General features: G+C 41.6%; 1 protein-coding gene across 2 annotated transcripts; it reads right to left on the bottom strand.

The window, feature by feature from the left end:
* Positions 1-379: 379 nt before the first annotated feature.
* DCP2 (decapping mRNA 2) lies at positions 380-22574 on the bottom strand. Of its 2 annotated transcripts, none has more exons than XM_030469731.1 (11): positions 22389-22574; positions 16307-16458; positions 12504-12631; positions 11990-12088; positions 9781-9933; positions 8384-8496; positions 8167-8274; positions 6111-6234; positions 5445-5555; positions 3666-3717; positions 380-2942 (listed from the first exon to the last, which is right to left on the bottom strand). In XM_030469731.1, the coding sequence occupies exons 1-11, from the start codon at positions 22439-22441 to the stop codon at positions 2776-2778; spliced, it is 1260 nt and encodes a 419-aa protein (XP_030325591.1). In that variant the 5' UTR covers positions 22442-22574; the 3' UTR covers positions 380-2775. The 2 variants fall into 2 exon arrangements, with proteins under 2 accessions (XP_030325591.1, XP_030325592.1); XM_030469732.2 differs by having other exon boundaries at positions 1027-2939.
* Between the last annotated feature and the right edge of the window lie 4673 nt (positions 22575-27247).

The raw sequence follows: 27247 nt of genomic DNA, 5'->3' as shown, positions 1-27247 counted from the left end.
ACAGGCAAGCATTTCTAAATGAGCAATGTTTGGTTTTCAAGTATCTTGATATCAGCTCTCCAGTTTGACATGCACACAGTTGTTTCTCTGTGTCTAGCTCCCGTAAAATAAAAGCTCAAGGAACTAAATTCTGTATCTCAGTTGTTATTTCTTCACTGTTTTACAGAGGATAATGTAAACTATACTTCTGAACTTAAAAGTAATTATAAAAGGATGGTGAAATAAAAACAACATGGACAATAGTAAACAATTTAAAATGTTCACAGTGCAGGGCATAATGGAACCCATAAGGTAGATCACATGCCACCACACTTATATTGTTTTAAAAATCTTACTGAGAAAGCAGAAAGCAATGCTACAACAAGAAACAGTACCCTTATACAAAAAAAAGTAAAATTTATTGCATATTTATCACATTTATTTGCAACTCACATTAAGGCTAGATTTACTAAAATCATGACATATGTATAAACCCCACTTTGGGTTGCTTAATGAAGCAACCAATTTCTCTTACACTGAACCAATCTTTCACTAAGAAGAGAAAAAAAAAAATGACCCAGTGAATACAGAGGGCAGGCAGCCTCTCCTATTTATAGGACACGCTTGCTTTGTTCAACAGATTTCCTCTGTCTGGGAGTTGATTTCCCAAATAGTTGACAGAAACTCCAAATTCACTGTTTCATTAACATCCCCTTTATTTACAGAACACTAGATGAAAAATAACTAATTTATCTGAAAAGTCAACTTATTTATTAAAGATTTCCACAGCCTGATATTTAATCATGCCTTAGGAGAGTCTTACTAACTCCACAGGCAGTAGCAGCCTAAGGTTATGAATACAAACTTCTGCCTCACCATGAGTAAAGGCACTTTTGCTGGGAAATCAACTACTTGCACTAAAGAAGTAACTAAAGATTAGTTTTCACCTGAAGCTGAGTAACATAACCTCTTCCAGCATTATCCCACCTTCTCAATTACTGCTTTTTGCCATTTACTGTTTTGAACAGCCTTTGGATACTTTTTTTCTTTTTACAAAGTGAGACAAAGCTAGATTGAGCTATTTCACCATTTGGTCTTGAAAGACAAGGCCCTCAGGACTCTTGTCTTCCAGAAGGAGGAAATGCTGCAGTCTGTTTCTCCTGACTGATACAGAAGTCCAGCATTCCTACCACCAAGATTATTACAGCATTAAGAGTCCCAAACCACCTGGTGCCAGGCAAGTAAATAAACCAGGAGACAGTCCTAAAGCTATTTCTGAGGAAAAGCACTAGGTAACAGATTAGGTAGGGTAGATGAAGTAGGGTGTTTGAAGGAAGACCAGGATTTTGTTTTTGGATGACACAAGTTGCATAAAGACACAGTGCATGAGCAATAATACACTGCGATGAGACAAGGGCGTAGTTCATTCAACCTATGAAGTTACTAATTACTCATGGTTATTTTAGAGAAAAGTCCATTTCTAAATGGGGGACAACGTGCTTGCTACCACAAGCTGCAGTGACAAATTATTTCAGTGCATTTCTCTCAACTGCAAAGCACATGTTCAGAACCCCTTAACTTGGATCACGAAGGTGATTTAACCATTTGTCACCACAATTCTGGGGTGTCACTCCCCCCTACCCCCAGTCTTTAATATTTTTAACTAAGAGAGTGTTGTAGCTGAAAATAACTCAGGCTACATCATTTAAATGCTAACTGCCAGTGCAATTCAATACTACTGGATATATACAGAGCATACACTACACAAGAACTGAGGACAAGAGCACAGAATACAATACTGGACACCCTTAGAATAGTTATTGCAAGCCTGATTAAGCCATTTAGTGTCACACAATGAGTCTATTATCCATGCATCTGCCTTCCTCCTCAGCAAGATCTACAGAGGCTTATTTACATTCAGTATAAATTCTACACAAGTAACCTCTCAAAGACAAAGCTTAAGCTTTGCTTTCTTTAAAGTAGCTGCAACTGGGATAAGAAGTTTCACAACTTCTTACCCAGCTGGGGACAGTGCATAAGAGTTGAAGCCAGACACTTTGAATGGCTAAGTTCTGCCATTCTTTACTTTAGTAAAGAATATATCTTTACTTAAGACAGAGGCAGAGTAAGTAAAAGAAGTCAACATGCTATACATTTGGCTCCAAATACTACTGATTGCCAGTCATCAGAAGCTATCAGTGTGAAGGAGGAAAGTTATTTGTCCAAGGCAAGCCACTGGGACAGAGAAAGGATGACAGGCTGAGGCTGGGTTTGAAATGTGCAACTTGGTTTCAAAATCACTAGGACGAAGGAGTCCTCTGAGAATCAGTTAGTTTCATTGCCACTGCCGTAATATTGCAATGTACTACACAAAAATGACTTAATGGGTCCAATAATTTACATCAGAGCAGTTGAAGTTTAGCAAGCTGGTATACTCTAACAGTTAAAAAAAAATAAAATCAGTGACATTCTACAAAAGACTTGGCAAGTTTAATAACAACAATGAAAAAATAATAAAAGAATGCCCTTTAATGCACAGCTAGGAACAAGTGAACTGAACACTGGAAAGGTACTTCCGTGGACAAAGGCTATACTGCATTTAAAGTGCAACAGTTGACTATGCCACTCCCATACTACAAAGAGAACAAACCCTTCCAAACCACCAGTCAGTCCCTGCATTGCATTTAAACCCAAACAAAATAAAACAAAAAAACTCCTGAGAAAGAGTAAGGCTGGATAAAAAACCCCCTCAATTGCAACAGGCAAGTCTAATTTTTGTTCTTAGTAAGTTCGCTGTCAGAGGTCAAAACTTTTCATTATGGCATCATGGTCAAACTTGAAACTCAAGAAAGCTCTTGATGAGAAAGCAAATTTGTAATGGCCATTGCATGCCACGGATTGTCTCTCTACTTGTTCTGTCAGTGGATCTTCACTGGAGCAACACATCTCATATGCTGCATCTGCTTAAAGAGAAAATAGCATGAAACTAATTTTAAACACATAGTTATCAGTAAGAGTATCAATAACAATACAAAGCCATACCTCAAATGTATATTCAGTTAATACTTGTGACAAAATCTATATGTCTGGTCATAAACAGAAGAAGGTATCTCAACCATATTTACAAGTCATCTAGTGGTTAGAACCAATCTTCCAAGTCACAGCAATTTGGGGACACTTTCAATAGTCAGCTTTGCCCACAGGTGCTAATTTCCAAGTTATTCCTTAATAAGGAGGAAAGAAATATGGCCCTATTTTCTGAGCAGGAAGAACAATGTGCACTCTCCAGAGTAGTACAATGCCAACTGCAGCTTCTTACTAGCACGACAGAAAGCTGTGAACCAACACTCAATTACCAGCATTATGTTGAATCATATGCTATTTTCCTGAACCAGCTTTGAGTTACTTTTTACTCAGCCACCAGGTTTAATCTGACAGTCTTCATAATTTAGGAGAAGACTTGCAAAACCAACATGAAACAGCATACAAAGTTAACTAAATTTAAAACAAACAACAACAAAAAACTAAACCAGCCCACAACAACTCATACCGCCTTAAGAACTACGTCTTTATAACATTTGGCATTTGGTAGGTTAGCATACAAGGAAAAAAACCACAACCATCATTATTTGGGTGCCTTCAGCCTGTAATACACGACAATGCATGAAAATTCAGACTGCACTTGCCTGTTTCAAAGTTATCTTGAAGTCTTCTTGGATTAAGCCTTTTTTCACATTTCTGGTTAAAAGAATGACCGTACATTATACACTTCATAAAGAAATGGCATTCTATTTCTTGGGGGTATAGCTTAAACATCAGCTAAAAGGCATGCTGGTTACCTTTACTTTGATATATCTCCTGGTGTGTGAATTATGTTGCTTACTCAGCATGAATTCTGTCATGTGACTTTATCTAGTAAGCATGCTTCCAGTGTACAAGTCTTTCAGAAGCATGCAACCTTTTAACAGTCAACAAATCATTTTTAAAATGCAGGCTTTTAGGGAAAATTCTGAGTACTTTCTAAATGTTTGTAAGCTGGAAAGGTCTTGCATACGATGGTGTGGAATAGAAGTTGCACATGCACAAGACCTTTCATCAATCAGCTTGTCCCAAAAACCAAGGGGAATACATTTTCAAACACTCTACTGCTGCCAATTAAATTAGCATGCATTACAGACACAAAGTTGGAATTCTCCAGGGAAGAGTTCAGTTTTAGCCCCAGGTATACTGCTGTAAGTATACAGAGAAAAGTATGGCACTTTGCACTCTGTGTGAATTAAGAGTTCCCTGGCCTCCAAATTGTATTAGAAAATCATCACTGGGACATGAAATACTTAAACTTCAAAAGACTGACAATCATGAAAATGTAAATGAAACACCACAGAAGTATTTACAAAAGTCTGTAAAGATCCTACAATGTAACTGTGGAGTATTAACAGTTACACTTGTTTCCCTCAGGATCCTACAGATTCCCCTACCAGTTTTTTCCTATACAGCCAAATTTCTGGGCAGTCAATTCTTTCACTTTTTATTCTCAGACCCAAACACAACTAAGCATTTCTTGCTACACTGAGGGTTTAACAGGACAAGAATTTATGGTTTCTGCACTTTTACATGAAAAACAGAGAGAAGGTAATAACCACAAGCCCTAATGGGAAGAATCTAGTTTACTAAAACAAAACTAAAGCAAAACTAAAGCCTGGACGAGCCAGCTGAGCAGTATGGAGAACTGGGGCTCACTGCTGCACACGAGCCAACAAAGTAGGGCTGGAGAGCCATAAAGAAGGGTAAGAGAGGGTGGGTGTCAGTGTCTGTGTGAAACAGAAACTGTATTTTAAAAAAGAGAGATATCTCAGCAAGTCTTCTCCCAGCCAGCAGAACTGCAGGGACAAAGACAAGTAGTTACTGCAAGGAAAAGGTAACAAAACAAGAACGTCATACTGGAATTTACAAACTGCTGTAGTTCTACTGTATGATTAAAAAATTCTATGAGATTCTGCAGTTCAAGTCAAGTCTGTATCATAACATTTTTGCTAGAAAAGGGAAATAATAAACATCCATTTTCACTTTGTATCTAGATGTTGCATAACAAGACTCCATGCTTACAGTAATATATCATACATGAATAAAAAAAGACACGTACTGCACTGACTTCTTATGACACACCACAGCAGGCTATTACCTGACAATCTGGAAAGCTTATGGTCTACTAAAACAGCTGGCAGATTTTCAACTGCTAAATAAGTCTTTACTTCCAAAATGTGAACTCTGAAGTTTACTATGCTTGTCTACAGATGTGTATGCATAGAAGGTAAGAAATATTGTATTTCTACAAACACATACCAGATATTCTGATCAAATATACTTGTGATAGATATGTGCTCTTTTTCAGCAGGACATTGGCCTGAACATTTGTTAAGCATTACTGGAACCTGTTAATGAGACACCCACCACATGTTTCTTACCAAGGTAGAATTTGGCTTAACTGGTTGACTATGGACCCCATTTGTTCGCTTCTTTTGGCTGGGAGTGTCTTGATACTGCTTTCTGCCATTGCTCCTCAAGCTCTGACTCTGCTATTAAGTCCAAAATGTAATAAAAAGTTGAGATTAAATGGCAGCATTGAAAATCATTGCACTAACACTTACCAGTTAAAACTGTCCTCCAAATAACCTCAAAACATGTAAAAGGTATCTTTTGTAGACAAGCTGGAGCAGACTGGAATTAACTAAACATGCACTTAAGTTACAAAGCATCACCAGCTGTTACTCAGTCTCTCTTGTACTATTACAGACACTGCATTGCACAACAAATTCAGCTCAGTGAGTTCCCATACAGTGATACATACACACTGGTGGTACCCAAAATATTTCAAAATGGTACATGGAGAACACCAAAATGGTGAGTAATAATTGCTATCTATACCTGAAACAACACAACAACCACCTGATACCCACCACCTCTAAATGTCAGATAAATCTGAGAATCCGTAAAATTTTTCTTTCCCTGCTTTTTTTTTGCATGCTATTGTGACAAAATTCAGTATTTCCAATCCAGAGAGGAATACTTATGAACAAAGACATCTGTTTTAAATTGTCCAGATGCATATGTTTGCCAAAGAGACATCCTACCTTTATTTTCAAAACTTCAGCCATCTCAGTATGATTACATGGCTTCTGTGGCTGTTTTGGCTTCACACACTGCTCTCCTGAAAAGCCATCTGTAAACACCTGCTGACTGCAGCGAAGTTTGGATCTGGTATAGGAAAAGAGAGAGTCGTGGTTTAAGCCCAGCCGGTAATTCAGCACCAGGCAGCCGCTTGCTCACCCCGTTTTACTCCCTGCTCTGAGCAAGATGGGGAGGAGAATCGGAAGAATGTAAACCCCATGGGTTGAGATCAGAGCAGTCCAATAACTAAAGTATAATATAAAACTACTACTGCTACCACTAATAATAATTATGATAAGGGAAATAACAAGGGGAGAGACTATAAAACTAAATAGGGAAGAAAAACAACAATAAACACAAGCGATGCACAATACAATTGCTCACCACCCGCCAGCCAATACCCAGGCCAACCCAAGCAGCAAACAGTCCCTTCCAGGTGAGTTCCCCCAGTTTATATACTGGGCACGACGTGCTGCGGTATGGAACACTCCTTTGGCTAGTTTGTGCTAGGGGTCCTGTCTCTGCTCCCTCTCGGCTTCTTGTGCCCCTCCTCACTGGCAGAGCATGAGAGACTGGAAAGTCCTTGATTGGGGTAAGTGCTATCTAGCAACAACTAAAACATCTGTGTGTTATCAGCAGCGTTCTCAGACTAAAGCCAAAACACAGCACTGCACCAGCTACTAAGAAGGAGGAAAATAACTGTTATAGCTGAAACCAGGACAGAGTTTATAACACAACTTCAAACCTACCGGCAGCAGAAAAAATAATATGAAAGAATTTTCTTCTTTTTGGGAACAACTTGGAAAACGAGCTTAAGTAACCTAGAAGTGGAAACTGTAATAATGCTCACTGTTTTCACGCAACTTTGTTTTGCCTGCTGGTAGGAAACCTGTGTTCTGCACTGACAGTAGATTAGGTCCATGTTAGCATTTGTCCTGTTTTTGTCAGTGCTGGTCTAATTACTGGAGCACAGCCTTCTCTTTGGGCCTACAGATTTTAAAGTTTGCTCTACCACTTTTCACTCAGCTGAATGAAAAGCCAGCAGCATCTGTTCCCCTACTGACCCCCACAGGATTTTATCTGGCTAGAGAAACAGCCCTGCAGACACCAAGGACAGCAAAGAAGGCGGGGGAGGAGGCTCCAGGCACCAGAGCAGAGATTCTCCTGTAGCCCATGCAGACCATGGTGAGGCAGGTTGTGCCCCTGCAGCCCATGGAGGATCCCATGTTGGAGCAGGTGGATGCCTGAAGGAGGCTGTAACCCTGTGGGAAGCCCGCGCTGGAGCAGAGTCCTGACAGGAGTTGTGGCCCCATGGAGAATGGAGCCTGCGCTGGAGCAGGTTTGCTGGCAGGACTTGTGACCCTGCAGAGACGCACGCTGGAGCAGCCTGTTCCTGAAGAGCTGCACCCCATGGAAATGACCCATGCTGGAGCACTTTGTGGAGAGCTATAGCCTGTGGGAAGGACTCTGGAGAAGTTTGTGGAGGACTGTCTCCTATGGGAGGGACTCCACGCTGGAGCATGGGAAGAGTGTGAGGAGTCCTCCCCCTGAGGAGGAAGGAGCAGCAGAGACAACATGTGATGAACTGACTGCAAGCCCCATTCCCTGTCCCTCTGCACCACTGGGTGAGGAGGAGTTAGAGAAATCAGGAGTAAAGTTAAGCATGGGAAGAAGGGAGGGGTGGGGGGAAGGTGTTGTTAAGATTTGGTTTGATTTCTCATGTGATTTGATTGGTAATAAACTAATTTCCCCAAGACAAGTCTCTTTTGCCGACAACAGTAACTGGTGAGTGATCTCTCCCTGTCCTTATCTCGACCCACAAGCCTTCTGTGATATTTGCTCTCCTCTGTCCAGCTGAGGAGGGGAATGATAGAGCAGCTTTGGAGGGCTCCTGGTGTACAGCCAGGGTCAGCCCATGACATACTGAAACACAAATACTCAGACAAAAAGGACAAGCAACTTGTATGAACAATGTTTTATAGAAAGGATATAGAGGTGTTAAACTGACCTGGTTCTTACCTAGCTTTTTCCAAGTTGGGCCTAGAGGGTGTGCTCCCTGTAGACGAAAATCCATTGTCACTATCTGAGGAATCTCCATTCCTTCGGGAAATCCATTCCCTCAATGGTCTGTGAGCAAGGAGAAGTGTAACAAGACCCACTTACTAGAAAACAAATCTAAACAAATTAAAGTTGTCTGAAAGGCACTGGCCCAGCCTTTGCCTCATCTCAAACATACCTGATGAAGGGAATTGCCATAAAAAATTTGTTAGGTGCTAAACCCAGCTTGGACTTTGGGGTCATGTCATTTCTGTGGCATGGTAATTTGTCAATGGAAAACCACTCAATATTCTAGAAAAACAAGAAGTAACATGAAAAGACCCACTACTGTAGTCTTACAGAATGTTACAAATGTGTATCAACCAATTATTTCTATTAATTAAAAAACTGTAGTGGAAGACTTTAATTAAGGGACCACATCAGGGTTTTTCACAAAAGGTTAATTAACAATGGAGTCATTCTCCTGACCTCAAATACAAAGTAACAGATGGTACAGCATATACTCATTGCAAGATACAGCACCTAAAATATTAAAGGTATTATACGGCAACTAAATTCAGAATGAGGGTTTCAAACACCAACCAAACCACTGTACACTGAATGCCATAAATAAAGGTAAAGGCTTTAAATAACTTCCAAAGCCATTACAATCCTTGCTGGTCTTATTTAAAATGCCACCAAAACCAGACCACCTATACTAGTTCAAAAATTATGAGAAAAGGGGAATAAGTTTGCAGAGTAAGTTTCAGGTTTTGTTTTAAAAGAGAAAAACATGGGTAAAAGACAGGATTTGCATTACAAATTCTACATTATTTTAACTATAAAAGCTATATACTTTGCAGAATGGGGAACAAAATCAGGAATTCTGAATATACAGTATAAAAGAACCTACACGAGCTTTTCTGTTGCAGAACCTAGCCCCAAAACCCCATGTCCAGATAAAATGCATAATATGGAAAGAAGTTACAAACTGAACAGGTTTTCAATATAGTTCTATAGGGAACACAAAAATGGCATGCCCAGTTGTATTAGATCAGGTGAAGACAGTGCTTCAGCAGGAACACAAAAATCTGTCATTGTAAGAACTCTTCATCACCCCACACAGATGGTCACTGATACACAAAGGGTGATATTTACTTTTTAAAAAAAACACAAAGTTCATCATCTTTTAATTCATATCTCAGAAACAGGTCCCTAATGCCAGAAACTAAGACAATCCTGTCTAGGCAACTACAAGTAAGATCTTCCTATTTAGAAAGGCAGATGCCCGGTTCAGTAGCACCATCTGCATGAAAATATGGGGATGTTTTAAACTGAACTGCAATACAAAAAGATACTCAAAATTCAAAATTACAGATATCAGAAACAAAGTTTCCAACAAGTCTACTACCCTAGTCTTTGCTTCTATCTTTCACAACAAGAAATTGACAATACCCTAGAATGCAAAGATATCATTTATACCTTGTATTAGAGGTATTCATCTGGCTTGGAAGTTCCATTATTTTACAGATCGTTAGCTTTAAAAATCAAGCTCTGTAACAAGGTTCCTATAGATTCAAATGAGGTAATACATACCCGAATTTCCCTTCTGGTTTTGGGGTTGAATTTTGTGTTCTTGGGAACTCCTGGAATGATGTACAGGCGTGCTAATTGATCATTAATTCGCAACTCAATGTATTCTTCTTTGCAGATATAATCTTTTATGTCAAACCCAGTTTCTTCAAACACCTGAGAAGCATATAGATGATTCTATGAAATCAGTCTGTGTATTCAGACTCATCCTTTCAGAACCCACCACCACAAGAGAAGGAATTACTATTTTTCAGATCTATCCACGAAAGCAGGCCACTGCTGGAGAAGACAAGCCTTTACACAAAGATATACACTCAATAATTGAAAAAGAACCTAAGATCCTATGTTCTTTACATTTCTCTAAGGCAGACAGACCTGCAATAAAAGTTAAAACTACTCTATTACACCTTCATGTAGTAATTAATTAATATGGATGGGGAGTCTCTAGCTGCTCCTCCATGCTGCTGGATGCTTGGAAATCTTATTCACAATAAAAACTACTATTTGGGGAGTAAGAACATCTTCAAATTCTAGCCAGGTTTACTTGCACATCAATTTTTCATCTTTTTCAACAAATCTTCTACTTCATGAACCTTCTACCCCAATACACATAATCATTTGTCTGTTCATCCCAAAACCCAGAAACAAGGTAGCAAAACATTTACAACAAAATTCAAGCTGCACATCCACACTGACAAACTTAAAACTGCATTGTTAGCTACTCTAAAGAAAAAAAAAAAAATGCTGGAGATTACCAGAAAGACAGTATTTTAAAATACCATTTTCTGTTTTACAGTGAATATTATGTCTTACAGTGAAGGATCACAGATTCACAGAATGGTTTGGGTTGGAAGGGACCTTCAAAGAACGTCTAGTTCCAGCCTCCTGCCACAGGCAAGGACATCTTTCACCAGATCAGGTTGCCCTAACTCTTACTTCCAAATACGTACTTTTGACAACGTTCTTAACGATATGAGGTTTATAATATAAAAAAGCTTATGTCAAAGAGACCTAGTATTTTAAATCAGATTATGCCTCTAAGCTTGCTAAGTAAATATTCATTTTTAGAAACTTCCTAGTCCTCAAAATCTCCACAGGAAATACAAGTAATAATCAAATTAACCTTAATAAGTCTCCGCTCATCCTTCCCCAGCCTTTTTGTTCTGCAGTGACAACCCACTGAACCTGTACTCTGCTGTTTCACTCTTTGGCAAGTCATCTAATACTATATAAATAATGTTTTACACTCAGACATCAGTAACTGCTAATATTAAAGTGTATCTCATGTGTGTTCACTGCATAACAATGGAATGTTAAGATATAATGCCTTATTTTGCTCTTCAAAGTCCATATTAAATATGTGAGTAGTATAGAAAGCACTAACAGGGAATCATAAATATGGATTTTTTTCATTCATGCGTCCTTGATAGGTATATTTAAAATAAAAATCTATGATTTCTCAGATACTGATTCAGTCCAACCATGAAGAAAGCTAATGCATCTTACTACGTTCATCTTAATTTTCTCTCTCAAAAAATCCGGATGCATTATGTTACATGAACACTGAGTTTATACCATAAATATTCTTCTACAGGCTATTTTTAATACGTAGCTTCACTATCTACCTAGGTCTCCAGGAGCCATAAATCCCACAGATTAGTTTTCACGTTTTATTTTCCATATACGTTGATCCTTGTTTCTGCATCACTGAAAATAGAAAAGTAAAGTTCTTCACAATTCTTACTTAATCTTTTACAACTTCCAACTCAAGTCTTTAGCCTCTTTACATAGTCCAGTGTACATAAGCTAAATTCCTGTTCTTCTACCCTTTTTCAGTCACGGTGGCCCTTGAAATGAATATTCCAGAAGCCACAAAGTACATAAGATTTCTAAGCACCAAAAAATAATACCTAAAAGTACATTCACAGTTCAGCAAAGAACTTTAAAAATAGTACTTACTTAACAAGTTAGTGCAAAACAATTAAAACATTGACAGTGATTTAAAATTATATAACCGTACACCCTTGATTATCACTCTGTAACTCAGAAAAGTACCAAAACCTATAGCGTAAGACTCCTGCAAGAATACACTATTTACCTGAGTTCATTAAAGAGATATCTAAGTAAAATGGCTTTTCATTCAACACATTGCTGCTCTCAGCAAAATTTTCCTTTCCTTAGATTAAATTTAAGTGAATAAAATACAGCTTACCTCTCTAGCAGCGCAGTCCTGAGGAGCCTCTTCTTTATTTACTTTCCCTTTTGGAAATCCCCAACCAGACTTTGCTAAATAGCCCTGAACCAAAAGAACCTGCAAAATGCAAGGGAATGCAATTGTCAAACACCTACAATTCTAACCAATTTCTATTAGATCTCTTCCCTTCACCAAAATGATACTTTAGCCTGGAGGAAGGAACCTGTGTTCTAGCAATAATTGTTACTTTTTTTTTCTAGGGTCATGCAACTCTGAAAAAATGAAACAAATCTTTTATTTTTAAATAAATAATTAAAAAAAAAGGTGGAAAGTGAAAACCAAGTGAAAGTGTGTTTATTGTCTCCCATATATTTCTCTACACACTCAACAGTATCAAGTAACTGTCAGGTCTTCGTGAGGCTGAAGCACTTACTTCTTCCTCCAGATGAAAAAATCTAAGCAACAAAAAGATTACTTCTCCCAGCATATGCCATCCTTCCCTCCAGCCCTTTACAGCTAATTCTGTACTCACACTTTCAAGTGTCTCATCGAGGATAATTGCACCATAGGTTGGTACTCCCATTTTGTATTCTTTCCACTCGTCTAAAACCTTTTGTACGTCTTCACCTTGAGGCAGTAAAAAAGGGCAGTGATTGAAGAGTACAGCAGCACGTTAAGGAAAATAAACTTAAGCATCCAGTTTCAAACCACATGAAGACATACAAGAGATACCCATTCAACATTTGCAATGACAACACTCCCTCCCCTAAGTGCTCACAAGATATATTCTCTTGGAAGTAAAAATATGAATAATCCATCACCAACTCTAAAGGTCAGAAAGCATCAAGTAATTTGGTAATTCTAATACAAAACAATTAAAAAAGAAAAAAAAAGACGGAGCAAGACTTGTTTGAAGGAATGTCTCCCCTAATTTTGAAGAAAAAGTATCCACATAACAGTTATTTTGAACTTTTTCATTTTAAAGACAGATAAAAATAGTTTCATCTCGTGTTTGAAGCAGAGGTAAATTTTTCCCACAATCACTTGTTACACTACAGAGTAGTATCTTTACTTATTTATTTACTATGTAAAAAAACTATTTTAATGGTATCAAGTTAGAGAGATCTGAATTCTGATACACTTCACCAAAACTCACTGTGCAGAGAAAACATGAACAACTTTTATAACTCAAACTCTGAAAGCAAATCTACAAGCCCTTAGTAAAAGTATAATATTGTATGCTATATATAAAATTATACTACCAAATAAAAATATTCTATAGCAGAGTACTTAAAAACACAACACTGCAGCAGAAATATTTCTGGCAAGTGTGAGCTGGAGGAGCTCACCAAGCCACTCTCCATCATCTATCAGCAGTTCTGGTCTAGGGTGCAGGTCCCAGAGGATTGGAGGTTGGCCAGTGTGGTGCCTTTCTACAAAAAGGGCAAGAAGGAGGATCCCAGAAACTCCAGACCTGTCAGCCTGACCTCAGTGCTGGAGAAGGTCATGGAGCAGATGATTCCAAGTGAGACCACAAAGCATATGCGGTCAAATGAAGAGATCAGGCCCAGTCAGCATGGGTTCATGAAGGGCAGGTCACACTTTACCAACCTGATCTCCTTCTATGACAAGGTGACCTGCCTGGTTGATGAAGGAAAAGCTGTGGACATTAGTAAAGCATTTGCCATTGTCTCCCACAGCACTCTCCTGGAGAAACTGGCCGCTCATGGCCTGGAGAGGTGGATTCTTCACTGGGTAAAAATCTCGCTGATCGCCAAGCAGTGGTGAATGGCATCACATCTAGTTGGTGGCCAGCCATTAGTGGTGTCCCCCAGGGCTTAGTATTGAGGCCAGTGTTAATATCTTTACTGACGATCTAGATGAGGAGGTTGAGTGCACTCTCAGTTTGCAGGTAACACCAAGTTTGGTGGGAGCGTAGATCTGCTGGAGTATAGGAAGGCTCTGCAGAGAGATCTGGACACGCTGGATGGATGGGCTGTGGCCAACGGTATGAGGTTCCACAAGACAAAGTGCCAGGTCCTGCATTTGGGCCACAACAACTCCATGCAACACTACAGGCTGGGGGAAGAGTGGCTGGAAAGCTGCTGAGTGGAAAAGGACCTGGGGGTGCCAATTTATGTCACTGAACATGAACCAGCTTGTGCCCAGTGTCCTGGTTTCAGCTGGGACAGTTATTTTTCTTCCCAGTAGCTGGCACAGTGCTATGTTTTGGCTTCAGTCTGAGAACAATGCTGAAAACACACTGATGTTTTAGTTGTTGCTCAGTAGAATTTACTCTGATCAAGGACTTTTCAGTCTCTCAAGCTCTGCCAGTGAGCAGGGGCACAAGAAGCCAGGCGGGAGCAGAGACAGGACCCCTGACCCAAACCAGCCAAATGAGTATTCCATACCACAGCACGTCGTGCCCAGTATGTAAACTGGGGGGAGTCACCTGGAAGGGACCGATCGCTGCTTGTGTCGGGCTGGTCAGTGGTTGGTCAGCGGGTGCAGACAATTGTATTGTGCATCACTGCTGTTTTCTGAGCTTTCATTTTGCTTTTTTTGTTGTTCCTTATTATTATCAAATCAGTGTTATTGTTGGTATTATTTCTATTAGCACTATTACTTTATTTCAATTATTAACCTGTTCTTATCTCAACCCACAGGTTTTACGTTCTTCCAGTTCTCCTCCCCATCCCACACAGAGTGCAGGGGGACAGGGGTGGGAATGAGCAAGCAGCTGTATGAGACTTAGTTGCCATGTGGGTTTAAAGCAAAATACCCAGGTAGCCAAGAAGGTCAACGGCATCCTGGCTGGTATCAGAAACACTGTGGCCAGCAGGACCAGGGCAGTGACCATCCCCCTGTACTGGGCACTGGTGAGGCTGCAGCTTGAATTCTGTGTTCAGTTCTGGACCCCTCAATACAAGAGAGACATTGAGGTCCTGGAGAGGGTCCAGAGAAGGGTCCAAGCTGGTGAAGGGCCTTGAGCACAATGAGGAACAGCTGAAGGAACTGGGGGTCTTTAGTCTGGAGAAGAGAAGCTCAGCGGGGACGTGAAAGGAGGATGGACTGAGGAAGTGACTGGTTTCTTCTCCCAAGTAAGAGGCAATGGGACAAGAGGAAATGGCCTTAAGCTGCACCAGGGGAGATTGAGACTGGATGGTAGGAAGAATTCATTCACCAAGAGGGTGATCAGGCATTGGAACAGGCTGCCCACCGCAGTGGTGGAACCACCATCCCTGGAAGCGTTCAAAAACCGTGTAGACGAGGCCCTCAGTGACATGGTTTAGTGGCGGTCTTGGCAGTGCTGGGATAATGGTTGGACGTGATGATCTTAAAGGTCTTTTCCAACCAAGCTGATTCTATGAAATGCACAAATAACATCTATTACATTGTATGTTTCCTTCACTGCCTACAATTACCAGAAGAATTCTTTCAGTCTGAAAACACATTTATAATGAAAACCGTACCTAAAATAAAAAATAACTACCTCATATTGAGCAACAGAAAATTATCGTATTTTTACAGTTTATTGTTAAAATAAATGCTGTAGTTTTTCGAAGTATATCTTCATTTTCAAACAAATAGCGATGTTGTGTAGTGAAACCACAGATAGTAATATTGTGAAGTGTTTTGTGTAATGAAACCACAGACAATATTACCATGAAAGTTAGAAGCAAAACTCCAATTCCACATAAAGAACATACGAGAAAAGGTTAAAACACTTGCTGGATGAAAGCCAGAAGTTTGTCCTCCAGCAAGGGCTATATGGGGTACATTCCAGTGGCCCTTGTAAGCAATTAAAAAAGCAGAAGCCAAACATATAAATTCAGTATAAATGCATCCTCTCCCCTATCAGAATTGTTTCTGTTTTCTGCTTTGCCGGAGCAAGTGTCAGCACTTCCAACAAATACATACCACTGTGGGAACACATACCACCCTCAGCTATATTAACAGTTATGTCACTATTTACTTAGAAAGGGATTAAATTAAGGAGACAGAACACCATGAAGAGCTCCAACAGCTCATCTCTGAAACCCCCCTAATCTGCCACAGTGCAACCATGAGGAAAAATCCTCAAAGATTGGAAATTGCCTATTTCCCACAGTTCTTTAGCAGTCTGAGAAACATCTCTTTTGTGGATGCCACAAAATTATGGAAGCAATGAACAGATAAAAGTCACACAGGTAGCAATACTAAGTTACACTAACACAATACTAATCACTAACACAAACTGACATTTTCCTGCTGCAAGTATGATATTTCATTAACAATATTCACTTTGTGCTTTATCCACTGAGACAGAAAACAATCACAGTAAAAAAAGGATATCAGCTTTAGCGAAGTCTCTTATCCCACACTGAGGTAATCCTGGTGTGTTTTGCATATAGAAATCCAAGTAAAACCAATGGGCAAGTTCAATCTGAAAACACACTCTGATTGCATTATCTCTCTCTTCACTTGGAATGTGCAAAATAAATCGGCTGCAAGGAAAGAAAGAAGAGTAAGACTAGCCAAATCTATCAACTTAAACAGATCTAATGACAAAAATGCATTCAACAGTGTAATTCCTGATCCATCAGAACAGCAACAGAGGTTTCCACATCAAAGTAAAAGACAACTTTTTAAGTCAAGAAGGAAAAGGGATCATGATATTCTTTCACAAAAGTCAATTACAATAAACTTTGTAAATTAACTAAGAGAGGGCAAGGACATCTTACCTAAATGGCTATCTTACAAGAATGAAAGCATTTCTAAATGTCCAGTAAAAAACACCTGTAAACTCTGATAACAGATGTCAACACATTTTTGCCTGGACACAAGCTGAACACAGTATTTTCACTTAAAACCATAGTAAACTATTGATGTAGATTTTAAAATTCAATACAATCCTATTAAAACATGGACAATTGGTTTATTTTTCAAGTCTACTTTTTGCTTTAGTTCAGATATTGGCACAAAAATACAGAGTCCCATAGGTATAAGTGTAAGCAGCATTCTGTGATAGCTTACTTAAGCAGAAGCAGTTTTATTTATTTATAAGACCAACAGAATTTTCTTTTTAGAAACTTTAGGTAATCCACCCCATTGAACTTAAACCATCTGACACAGACCTTTCACATTCAGCTCCTGAGTACCACCAGCTACATTTTGATTCTGGCAAAATATCATTGCCAGAACCAGAAATACTTCGAAGACATCTTTACTTAAAATTCAACAAGTATAAATCATTATGGGATGTCAAAAGTAGTTGCCTTCCCAGCCACTGTGGCCAAGGACTGCTTCCTGCCTGGCCACTGGAGCCCAGCCTGGGGTCTCTGCCTAGGCTGAAGGGGAGTATAAAGCTGCTGTAAAGGTAAAAAAGCATAAGTCTATTTTATAAGTAGTTGATGGTGTTTTCTCTCCCAGCACTGCAGCTGAACACAAATTTGAAGATACAATATGCAGTAGTACCAAAGAGGAATAAGAACATACCATCATTATGCTTAGAGTAAGTAACATGAGCAAAGCCAATTAGAACACTACTTATTAATCAAGAAGTTAACTCCTAAGTTACTTAGAGTGACAGAAGTGCTAAAAACAGGCATATCTAGGTTGTGCTAGGTGCAGGTGCCCAGTGCTGGCAGCAGCAGGGTGGCCTCCGTTGAGAAAAGGCAGGGGCTGCCTGGGGGTGGACACAGTGGGCTCCAGCAGACCCACTGCAGGGCACAGCTGAAGCCAGCAGCCACGATTGCTGGTGCCTCTCGAGAAGCGTATTTAAGGAAGGACAAGAATGCCAGACAAGCAGAGGAAGAGAGAAAAGGAGTGTAAAACGGCATCACAAACACCAAGGTCAGAGGCGTTTGAATTTTTTTTGCCTTTGTTTCTCTCTATCCAAATCCATTTAAACTGGCAACAACATAAATTAATTTTCCCAAGTTTAGTCTGTTTTACCCATGATGGAAACTGGCATGCAACCCTCCCTGAGGCACAAGGTTTTCCATCCTATTTTCTCCCCCATCCTGTTGAAGAGGGGGAGTGAATGGCTGGGCAGGCACCTGGCTGCAGACCGAGGTTAACCCACCACAGTCCTGAAGTCGAAACATAACAGCACTTGGTTATAGGAGAAAGAGAGCACTAAGAAGCCCCAAAACATACATCGAGACTCTGTATCTCCACTTACTTATTCAGTAAAGGACAACTCAGTAGCACAAGACAGCATGACAAAAAAAATTGACACGTATACCTGTGACCTGTTATTTAACAGAATGGGTCACAGTGGTCCTACTGCTGAAGCTTAAACACACAATAACTTACCAGAACTAGAACAAAGTGTAGCCTGGTATCGTGTAATTATAAAACAGCCTAGGAACTCAGCAAATGTTTGAAAACATTATATACCTGGCTTTAGCTTTCAACTTGTTTTTACACGCTGGCAATTCTACTCTCTGAATAAAAATGGATGTGTAACATTTTACTCTGAATACAAATTTTACGTGCAGAACTCTCTTAATTTTAGTTTACCAGCAAGGAAAAACTGTGACAACTTGGGGAAAAAAGTTAAATGAAAGGGCATTAGACTAGTGATTTTAATCATATTTGTTATCCTTAGGAGAATGGTTTTGCAATGAAAGCATTTAACAATAACCACCACCATTATCGCTCATACTCAATTCTCATACAGATCTCAACAGCTGAATATAATAGCCTTCTTGTTATTTTATACTGTTAGGAAAAGCTGTGGGTTTGGGGTTTTTTGTTTGGGGCGGGGAGGGGTGGAGGAGGTTGTTCGGGCTTTTTAAGACCTAGCTTATACTGATTCTTTAGTACAGGTTTCAGTGCTTTAAAATTTCAGTATTTGATTATGTGGTAAAGGTTACCCAGCAGTACTTCATGGGTTTTTTCAACCCATCGGGCTCAACAAAAACAAACAAACAAAAGAACCACCCCACCCCAACCCCCAAGACATACAAAATTAAGATACCATCTAAGGCAGTTTTGGATGCCTTTGGAGCTAGCAACAGCCATGAGAACTACCTGCAGGCATTAAAACAGCTGTAGCTGCCCCAAACAGTGGAATTCTTATTTAGACTAATTGGCTGAATTAGTTGGAACAGCTGCAAGTGATCCAAGCACCTAAACATGAGCCTCTTTGACGAGCCTGTCTAGCCTATGTGAGGAATCTGAAGAAAGTGGTTCAGCTTTAAGTAAAATCCAAACACATTTTAATTCAGCAATGCATTATCAGCTGTTGAAATATACTTTGCTATACTTTATCAGTTGCTATACTTTATCAGCATTATCAGTTGTTGAAATATACTTTGCTATGCTGCAGACTTGTCATTATAGGGAAGATAAAATCCACCCTTAGTGAATGAATGTGCACAAAACAGGGGTACTGAGATCAAGAGCAAATAGTGATAGAACAAGGGGGAATGGCTTTAAACTGAAAGAGGGGAGATTTAGATGAGATGTTAAGAAGAAGTTCTTTACTGTGAGGGTGGTGAGGCCCTGGCACAGGTTGCCCAGAGAAGCTGTGGCTGCCCCATCGCTGGCAGTGTTCAAGGCCAGGTTGGACGGGGCTTGGAGCAACCTGCTCTAGTGGAAGGTGTCCCTGCCCATGGCAGGGGGTGGAACTGGGTGAGCTTTAAGGTCCCTTCCAACCCAAATGGTTCTGTGACTCTCTGATCTTGATGGTCCTTCTGTCACAAGGAAATGCACCAAGCAGGTGAAATGGCAGATACAGTGAGAAGTAATGCTGACTGCATCTCCTGTATACACAAATTTTTGAAGAGTTTTCTTCAGAGAATCCAGGCCTTTTGCTTGAGGTCAAAGGAAAATATTCCTGTTCAAAGACAAAGTGTAGAAGTCTGACAAATATTCTAGCATTCTCCAGATACAAATAAAACCAATAGTTCTGTTTTGTGGACATTTAAGCCTTAACTTAGCTTTTTGCTTTTCAATTTTTAATTACACCCCAAAAAAAAAAAAAAAAAAACAAAAAAAAACCACTCACTGAAAAAAATAAAATCTCAGAAGTACTGGGCAAGCCTGATTTGAAAGCAGACCGCTTTCATTGTTTAGCTTAGTAGGAGTAATGAGAATGATTGCCATCTCCTAAAAATTCACTAAGTTATTTAAATTTGCAGCTTACACTGCTACAGTTCATATAAAAAGATACTGGAGAATCTGTGTGGGTCCTGTAACTTTCCAAACCTGTTATACTGAAATTATAATTATTTTTGTACTTAAGTTTTACCTGCTGGCAGAACTAAAAAAAAAAAAAAAAAAGGAGAGAGAGAGAGAAATACTAAGTATAGGTTGTGCTAGAAAATATTCTGAATCTTCTCAATAACTGAGCACGAAAAATTGCTTGCCTCTTTCTACCAAAATTTCCACTAATACTGTATATATAGATTGAAGAATGTGGGAAGAGACAGATATTTTAACAACACATTCATAGCCTGAAGCACAGCACCACTGATCTTCCACTTGTTTACTGTTTTATCCTCTTCCTTGAGCCAAGGCCTATCAGGCCCTGTCACTCCCCCACTGCATACCAGAATCCCTTCTCTCTTTCCCACAAGAAAACCTGGTGACTCTGCTCCTCCTTTTAGTTGCTTTGTCCATGTCCAAGCCAAGTAACATATTTGAAGCAGGGCTGATCTGTTAGTACTAATGAAAGTCAACAAGGTGAACTAGGAAAAGATTAAGAGCAAGACAGATGGCAACTACAAGTCCCTGATCTACCTTTCTAAGTTGGGGGGAGCGGCTGGGAGGAGGAGTTGTTTGTGGGGTTTTTTTGTTTTGGTTTTTAATTAAAACCACATCACACAGCTACATTCATACAAGTTGTAAGACAAAACACCATTTCAAAGGTAGTAGACGACAGCAGCTCAGAGGAACACACACAGTAGGACAGTGGGACTGACCCTATAACAACGTAAGATCTGATTACTCATGCGCCTTTCTATCAGCTACCCCCCCCAGGAGTGACACTGACAGGCTATTTCAGTTTTGTAAGCATTGTGATTCCCCAATGGATTTTCTGAAATAGTCTTAAACCCCGATTTGTATGTGAGCAGGGATCTAAAAGACATGTCCCATCTCTCCATAGGGAGCCCAAAAGAGACAAGATGGAAACATGAGCACAATTCAGAGACCAGACTTAAAGAATTGAAAATTCATTTGTGTATTGCAAACTCCAACTCTTGGATTAGATACGCAACAAAACACTACTGAGAAAAGCAATTCTAGCTTCCTCTGGTATTCTCACTTCTAAGCATTTTCACTCTTTCGAAAACAGTAATTCCAATAAATAGACAGACTATCCTTCATCTCTAGTAACATTTCCCTCTTGTATTTAAATACTTCAGAAGGGCTTCTTTCCAGGTGCTAAGACAGAGGAAAATTTCGTGCTAAATATTACATCAAGTTCTGGTGGCGACAGGTGAATTTAAAGGTCCAAAGGGCTGCACCACAGATGATCAGAGACTGAGATCATAAGGGGGAAAAGTGCCGCCGCCACCCTCAAGAAAACAGAATAGATGTTTTATGAAAATTTAAATGTGCAGCCTTTAGGATAAGAAAAGCTAATCCTTTCAACCTGAAAGGACCAACAAGCAGGAGAGGTCAGTTTCAGACTGAAGGGTATTCCTTTGGCTCTTCCTTTTCTGTCTTACTGAAACATTCTCTTCCAGCAGAGGTAAATCAGCAAAGGGGACTTCCCGCCACTGCTTCCAAATGAAGCCACAATTCTGAACGGTAGAGTACCACATCAAGCCATCGCTACATACGTTACATCAATCTTACGCTTCTAACTCTTCTCCCACTCACGCAAGCACCACCGACACAGTTCTACCTGCCTCGGTCCAGCAGCAGCAGCTCCTCAACACCGTAAGACAGACCCCACACGCCATGTCCGCGCCTGGCTTCTTCCTCGCCACCGGGTTAGCCCTACACCGGGTTCTGCCGACGGCGCCGGCAGCAGAGGAGAGAGAGCTGTCGGTGCCCGCCGGGGCCGCTTCCTCCGGGAGGGCGGCGCCTCAGGACACGAAGCCTTGAGCGGGGCGGGTGCTGCCCCACACAGCACGGTGGGGGGGGGGGGAGGAGGAGCGGCACCGAGCCCCTTCCTTCCGCTTCTCGGCCGCAGCGGGACTGCCGCGGGCGCTCCTTTCCCGGGGCCACCCTCTTCCCCAGTCCAGGCCGACTCGCTCCTCCCGGAGCCCCACCAGCCCACAGAGCACTCCAAGCAGTCCCGAGCGGCCCGGGACCCATGCCTTGGGGAGGGGGGGGGCGAGAGGGAGGGCGGGAAGACGGCGCTCACCCCGCCCCCCGCAACGGACTGCCCGCGGCACCACAGGACAGCTGGCGCCGGCGGGCCGGGGTTGGCGGGCGTGAGGCAAGCCCGAGAGCGCCCCCGCCCCGCAGCTACCTGCACAGGTCGTCCAGGACGCTGCTGGGGATCTCGGCCCGTTTGGTCTCCATGGGGAAGCGCGGCTCATCCCGCTGAGGCGAAGCCCGAGCCACGGTACCGCGGCGGGGAGGCAGGAGAGCGGCGGCTCCCTCCGCCAATCGTCTCCAGCCGGCGACTCCGCGGCCCTCCCCCGTGGTGACGCGGCGAGCCAATCAGCTGCAGACTTACTGCGGGGAACGGTGCGCTCAACATCGGCGGGAGGCAGCCAATGGTCGCTGCGCGGGGAAGGCCGCCCGCCTACGGGGCGGGGCACGTAGCAGCAGCGCCGGTTCCGTGGCCGCCGGTTAGGGCCGGTTACGGGCAGGCCGCGGCCTCCAGCGGCGGCAGGCGGAAGAGCGGGTGCTGAGGCAGGGCACGCGGCACGGCAAGCGGCCGCGCCTGCGCACTGCAAACCCCACTTTCCCCGGCACCGCGCAGGCGCGGCCCGTCAGGCGGTGCTCCTTTTCCGGCAAGCCGCGCCACTGGGTAGAGGCCATCTGTTCCCATTGCAAAAGCTCTCCCAGCCCCAACGCCTGCCACGAGCAGGGACACCTTCTACGAGACCAGGTTGCTCCAAGCCCCGTCCAGCCTGGCCTTGAGCACTGGCAGGGATGGGGCAGCCACAGCTTCTCTGGGCAACCTGTGCCAGGGCCTCACCGCCCTCACAGAAATGACTATTCAAGTGTTTGTTGCCGTGTTTTCTCGCCCGCCCTTTCCCGCCGCGGTGCCCGAGCTCCCTCAGGCAGTCCTTTCACAGCAGTGCTGCCGGGGTTACCGCTGCTGCGGTTCCATCCTGTGCACTGGAATACCGGGAGCTACGGGGAACAGAACTGGTAGGAAAATCGATACATAAAACACTGAATAGTTTTCTACTTTGGCTACCAGAACCAGGTAGGTCAGTATCAGCATAGGAGAGAGGATAAGAACCAATAATCAGAGGATGGCGGGATGACAACTGCATCAGCCTTAAGTGGCTTCCTTGTTTGTGAACAAGTGAACAAACAAGTTTGTGCGTAAGTGAACTTACACAGTGTAAATTGCTGAAAGCACCAAAAGGATGATGTCGCTTTGTTTCCTGTTGCCACTGTACGTCTGGCATTCCATCAGGCCTTGTACTGAGCCAGTTCAACTTTCCAGGACAAATTTCCATTTTTGTGGAACAAAAAGATTAGTAGCAAAGATAAAATAGAGAAATACAATGAAGAGAAATACAAATCTAGAGAAATTTTGGCTCTGTCTGTGTTATGAAATTAAGCACTTTAGTATTTTACATTCCATGTGCTTACAGGCTCACCTGAATAAATAAAAGGGCTGACAGACGGGGGAGGGGGGAGGAAAAAAAAAAAAAAGGAGGTAACAGACATACAGACATAAAGAGTACCCAAGAACACCTTTTGCCCTGCTACCTTTACTGCTGTGATATTTAAGATGATGGATGGCTTACATCAATGTTTGCTTACAGAAGTACTTTGGCAGAGGAAGACAGCCACTTATGGCTACACAGAGGGACAGATGGAAGGGTCTAATTGCAAACTGGTAAATCCCATTGCTTGGGGTTCCAGAGAGTTCAGTTCCTACCAAAAAGGGTAGACATTTGAGATTCTGTTACATGATCTGCATCCCTTTCAGATATTGGGGTACTCTCTGCTAGTGTTTTTCCCTGCTCTTTTTTTTTCCCCCCATGCGGATGCAGTACCAGGAGCTCCTACAACTGATAAGGAGGAAAAAAGTGGTTTAGAAAATGCACTTTGACACCTGTCATCTGTGCTGCTATTAGTCCATTCATGGTTTCTGCAAAAAAAGCCCTGATGCAATGAAAAAGTAAATGTGTCAAATGTACTTAAGTTACGAAACACTCTTGGATAATAAGCTGCTTAGCACATGAGAAATATACTAACTGAAGAACATAATGGAAGTTTAAAGGCAGTGCTCCCAAGCCCCCACAACAGGAGAGTGAGAAGAGCTGCGTTTGAACATTCCTGCTCAATTTTTGAGATATTGCTGAAAGATTCTGGGTTAGCCAGAAAAGAAATGTAAGGAAAAAAAATTGTTCCTAAGTGGGATTTGGAATTGTGTATCTTTTTTCCTCACTTAGAAACTTCTTGTACATTTTCTAACTTCTTTGCTGGAATAACATGCACTACTTTCACCCGTTAGGTCATGTGAAGCATGTTTAGTTGACGCTGACATGTTCTGGTTGTAACATATCCCCAGAGATAAATCTAAACGTGAGCCCCTCCAAGGAACTTGCATGCACAGAATGTGTTGAGGGCAAAGTTGGCAATGCCTCTTATCAAGCTGCAAGGGCTTGTATTAGGATAGTAGGATGGGGAGGTATAACACTAAGAAGTTTACCTGTAACACCTCATAGCACCAAGCAATCTGCAGAATCACCAGTGATATAGTCAAATGGGTTTTTAATCTTTATCAGTCAACTTTGTCAGTCAGCCAGAAAGGCAACAAAAAGGTATCTGGAAAATACTATTTGGTGTCTGTTTGCACTGGGACAAGGAGAGAACACAGCAGAAAATTAAAAAGGGTCAGGCATTTATGCAATGAGAAAGGAGTCTCATAAGAGGAGCTAGATTGCACAGGAAAAGCAGATAGTGAGGACAGAAGTTTTGCTTGGGGAAGCTGACCAAAGAGGCAGATAGAACTGCATTGAATAGGAGGACACCTCAGAAGCCAAGAACCAGCCAAACCAAGTGCTCAATAAACATATGCTTGCAGCTCAATTAGAATAAAGACTGAGGCAGTGCCTGGAGAGTCTGCCACCAAGTGAGCTGGTCTGAGGCTTGTCTAGGTCATCAGAAAAAGTCTTTAATTCCGCTCAGCCCTTCAATAAACAGTTTCTATGCTAAAATCGCCAATGAAGGATAGCTAATGGAGGTAGTGGGGAAGGGGCGTGAAAACCACTGACAACTTCCGTAAAAAATATGAGCTCAGCACCCCCAGTTGCTGCAAGCTGGTATTTTGGGTCAAAGCTCCGTAAAAGCTACAAGGAGACAATGCAAGTGTTGTCAACCCCTGCTCTGTTCAGTGTCTTATGTGGGAAACAAGGTGAGTGGGAGAGCTTACACAACCTGCATCTCAGGCAGATGATGAATATATTCTATAACCAATATTACATAACCCATGCTGAGAAACATAAATTGTTATATTTTGAAGCAAGGCTTCGGTATAGAAAATCACCCAAAGTTAATGAAAAATTAAGCTTAAATCCATGTTTGTCTCAGTTCCCTAATCTTAAAGAAAGATAACCACATAGATCTTCTGAAAGTAATCTGGCACGTTTTGTGAGGATTTTTTTTTTTATTAGTATCAAATGAGAAGCACCATACAAAGGACCACACATGATGCGCAAGAAATTATAAGATGCATTCAAGAGAAGATTTGTAGGAAGTATGGTAACTAAATAAACCCTGGTGAGGTTCTCTGAACCCTGCAGAGGAGGTAGGAAACCTGTGGAAAACAAGGAACTGGTGATTATGTGGTTATTTTATGTAGAGAGCTGTGAAAAGCCTGCACAGAAAAATCTGCTTTAGGCTTTTCCTAAATCAGTACTTTACTCAAATAATTTTCTGATTTACAGCTTTGCAAGTAATCATTAATAGCAGTAACATGTACAGTTATTCATACAGCACAAGTATGCAGCAAAGCACAGCTCACACTACAGGGCATGACTGCATGGGATTACTTAAGGGAAGGCTGAATTCAAAAAGGCTTAACCAGCTGATCCAGGCAACACATTTACACATCCTTTGGGCATCATCATCCACTCAAACTCCAAGTTAAGCAGATTGTTGGAGGAAGTACGCATCTGTGCTAAAGCCAGAGGCTAACCTTTAACTCTGGATAGATGATACAGGAGCGGACCACAGCTCAGGGTGAAAAGTCATACAGCATGGAAAATAGATAAAGTTGTCAGTGAGCACATCTAGTCCCTAGGCCATTCTGATCCTAAAATCAGACTACATTGCTTAAAACATCAAGTGGAGAAGCAAGGATACGAATTTGCAGTAATTGGAAAATAAAGCTAGTAAAAAAAAAAAAAAAAAGGGTAAAAAAGAGAAAATGAAGAATGGAAGACAGTAGAAAGGAAACTGCCCTGTTAAATGCCAGGTTTTTTTCATTCTTTTCAGAATGCAACCCTCAGTGGGCAGAACACATAGCCTGCCAGTCTGCATGCGGTCGATGGGTCCAATTCCTCTTCAGCCTAGGTGTGTCCTGTAGCCTGTGACTTTCAGAGGTCAGCTCTTGTATTTCCTGATACCTACAGCTAGAGGCAGGGTAGCCTGGACAAACCAGCCACTACTGCATGCACTTTGGTTCTGACACCTAGGACACGGCTGCTTTCAAAACTTGCAAGGCAGAAAGGCACTCATCTCTTGGTCCTCCACCAAGAGTCCTGCTGCATTTTTCTGCTTTTCTTCCTCTCCAGCAGAAGCTCCTTGAGCAGGCTACAGGATCCTCCTTTAACCTTCTCCCCTAGGCTAGCTCCTTCAGGTTACAGTATTCCTTACTTGTTCTTAGTTTCAGGCTTTGCTGCGAACAGGAAGGAGCAGTACCCAATACTGTATGTTCTTTGTATTATGCTGGAAGAGCATTGTTATTTTCTAGTACAGTACCCTACTTTTATTTCTGTTTGCCTTTCCAGCTCGTCTCTTCTTCTCTTGCTCCATATAAATTAAAGCATCGTAAACAGGACAGTTATGCACATTGCTGCTAAAAGGAATTTACTCGGCACACTGCAGTATGCTGAAAACATTTGTTTAGCACGGCCAACTGCCACATTTAAAAGTATGGGTTTGAATAAGAGAAAATGCAGAGGGTTATGA

This window comes from Strigops habroptila, chromosome Z (genome assembly GCF_004027225.2).
Source record: "Strigops habroptila isolate Jane chromosome Z, bStrHab1.2.pri, whole genome shotgun sequence".
NCBI classification, from domain to species: Eukaryota; Metazoa; Chordata; class Aves; order Psittaciformes; family Psittacidae; genus Strigops; species Strigops habroptila.
The sequence above is the reverse complement of the archived record's forward strand: the minus strand, read 5'-3'. Positions and strand labels throughout refer to the sequence as shown.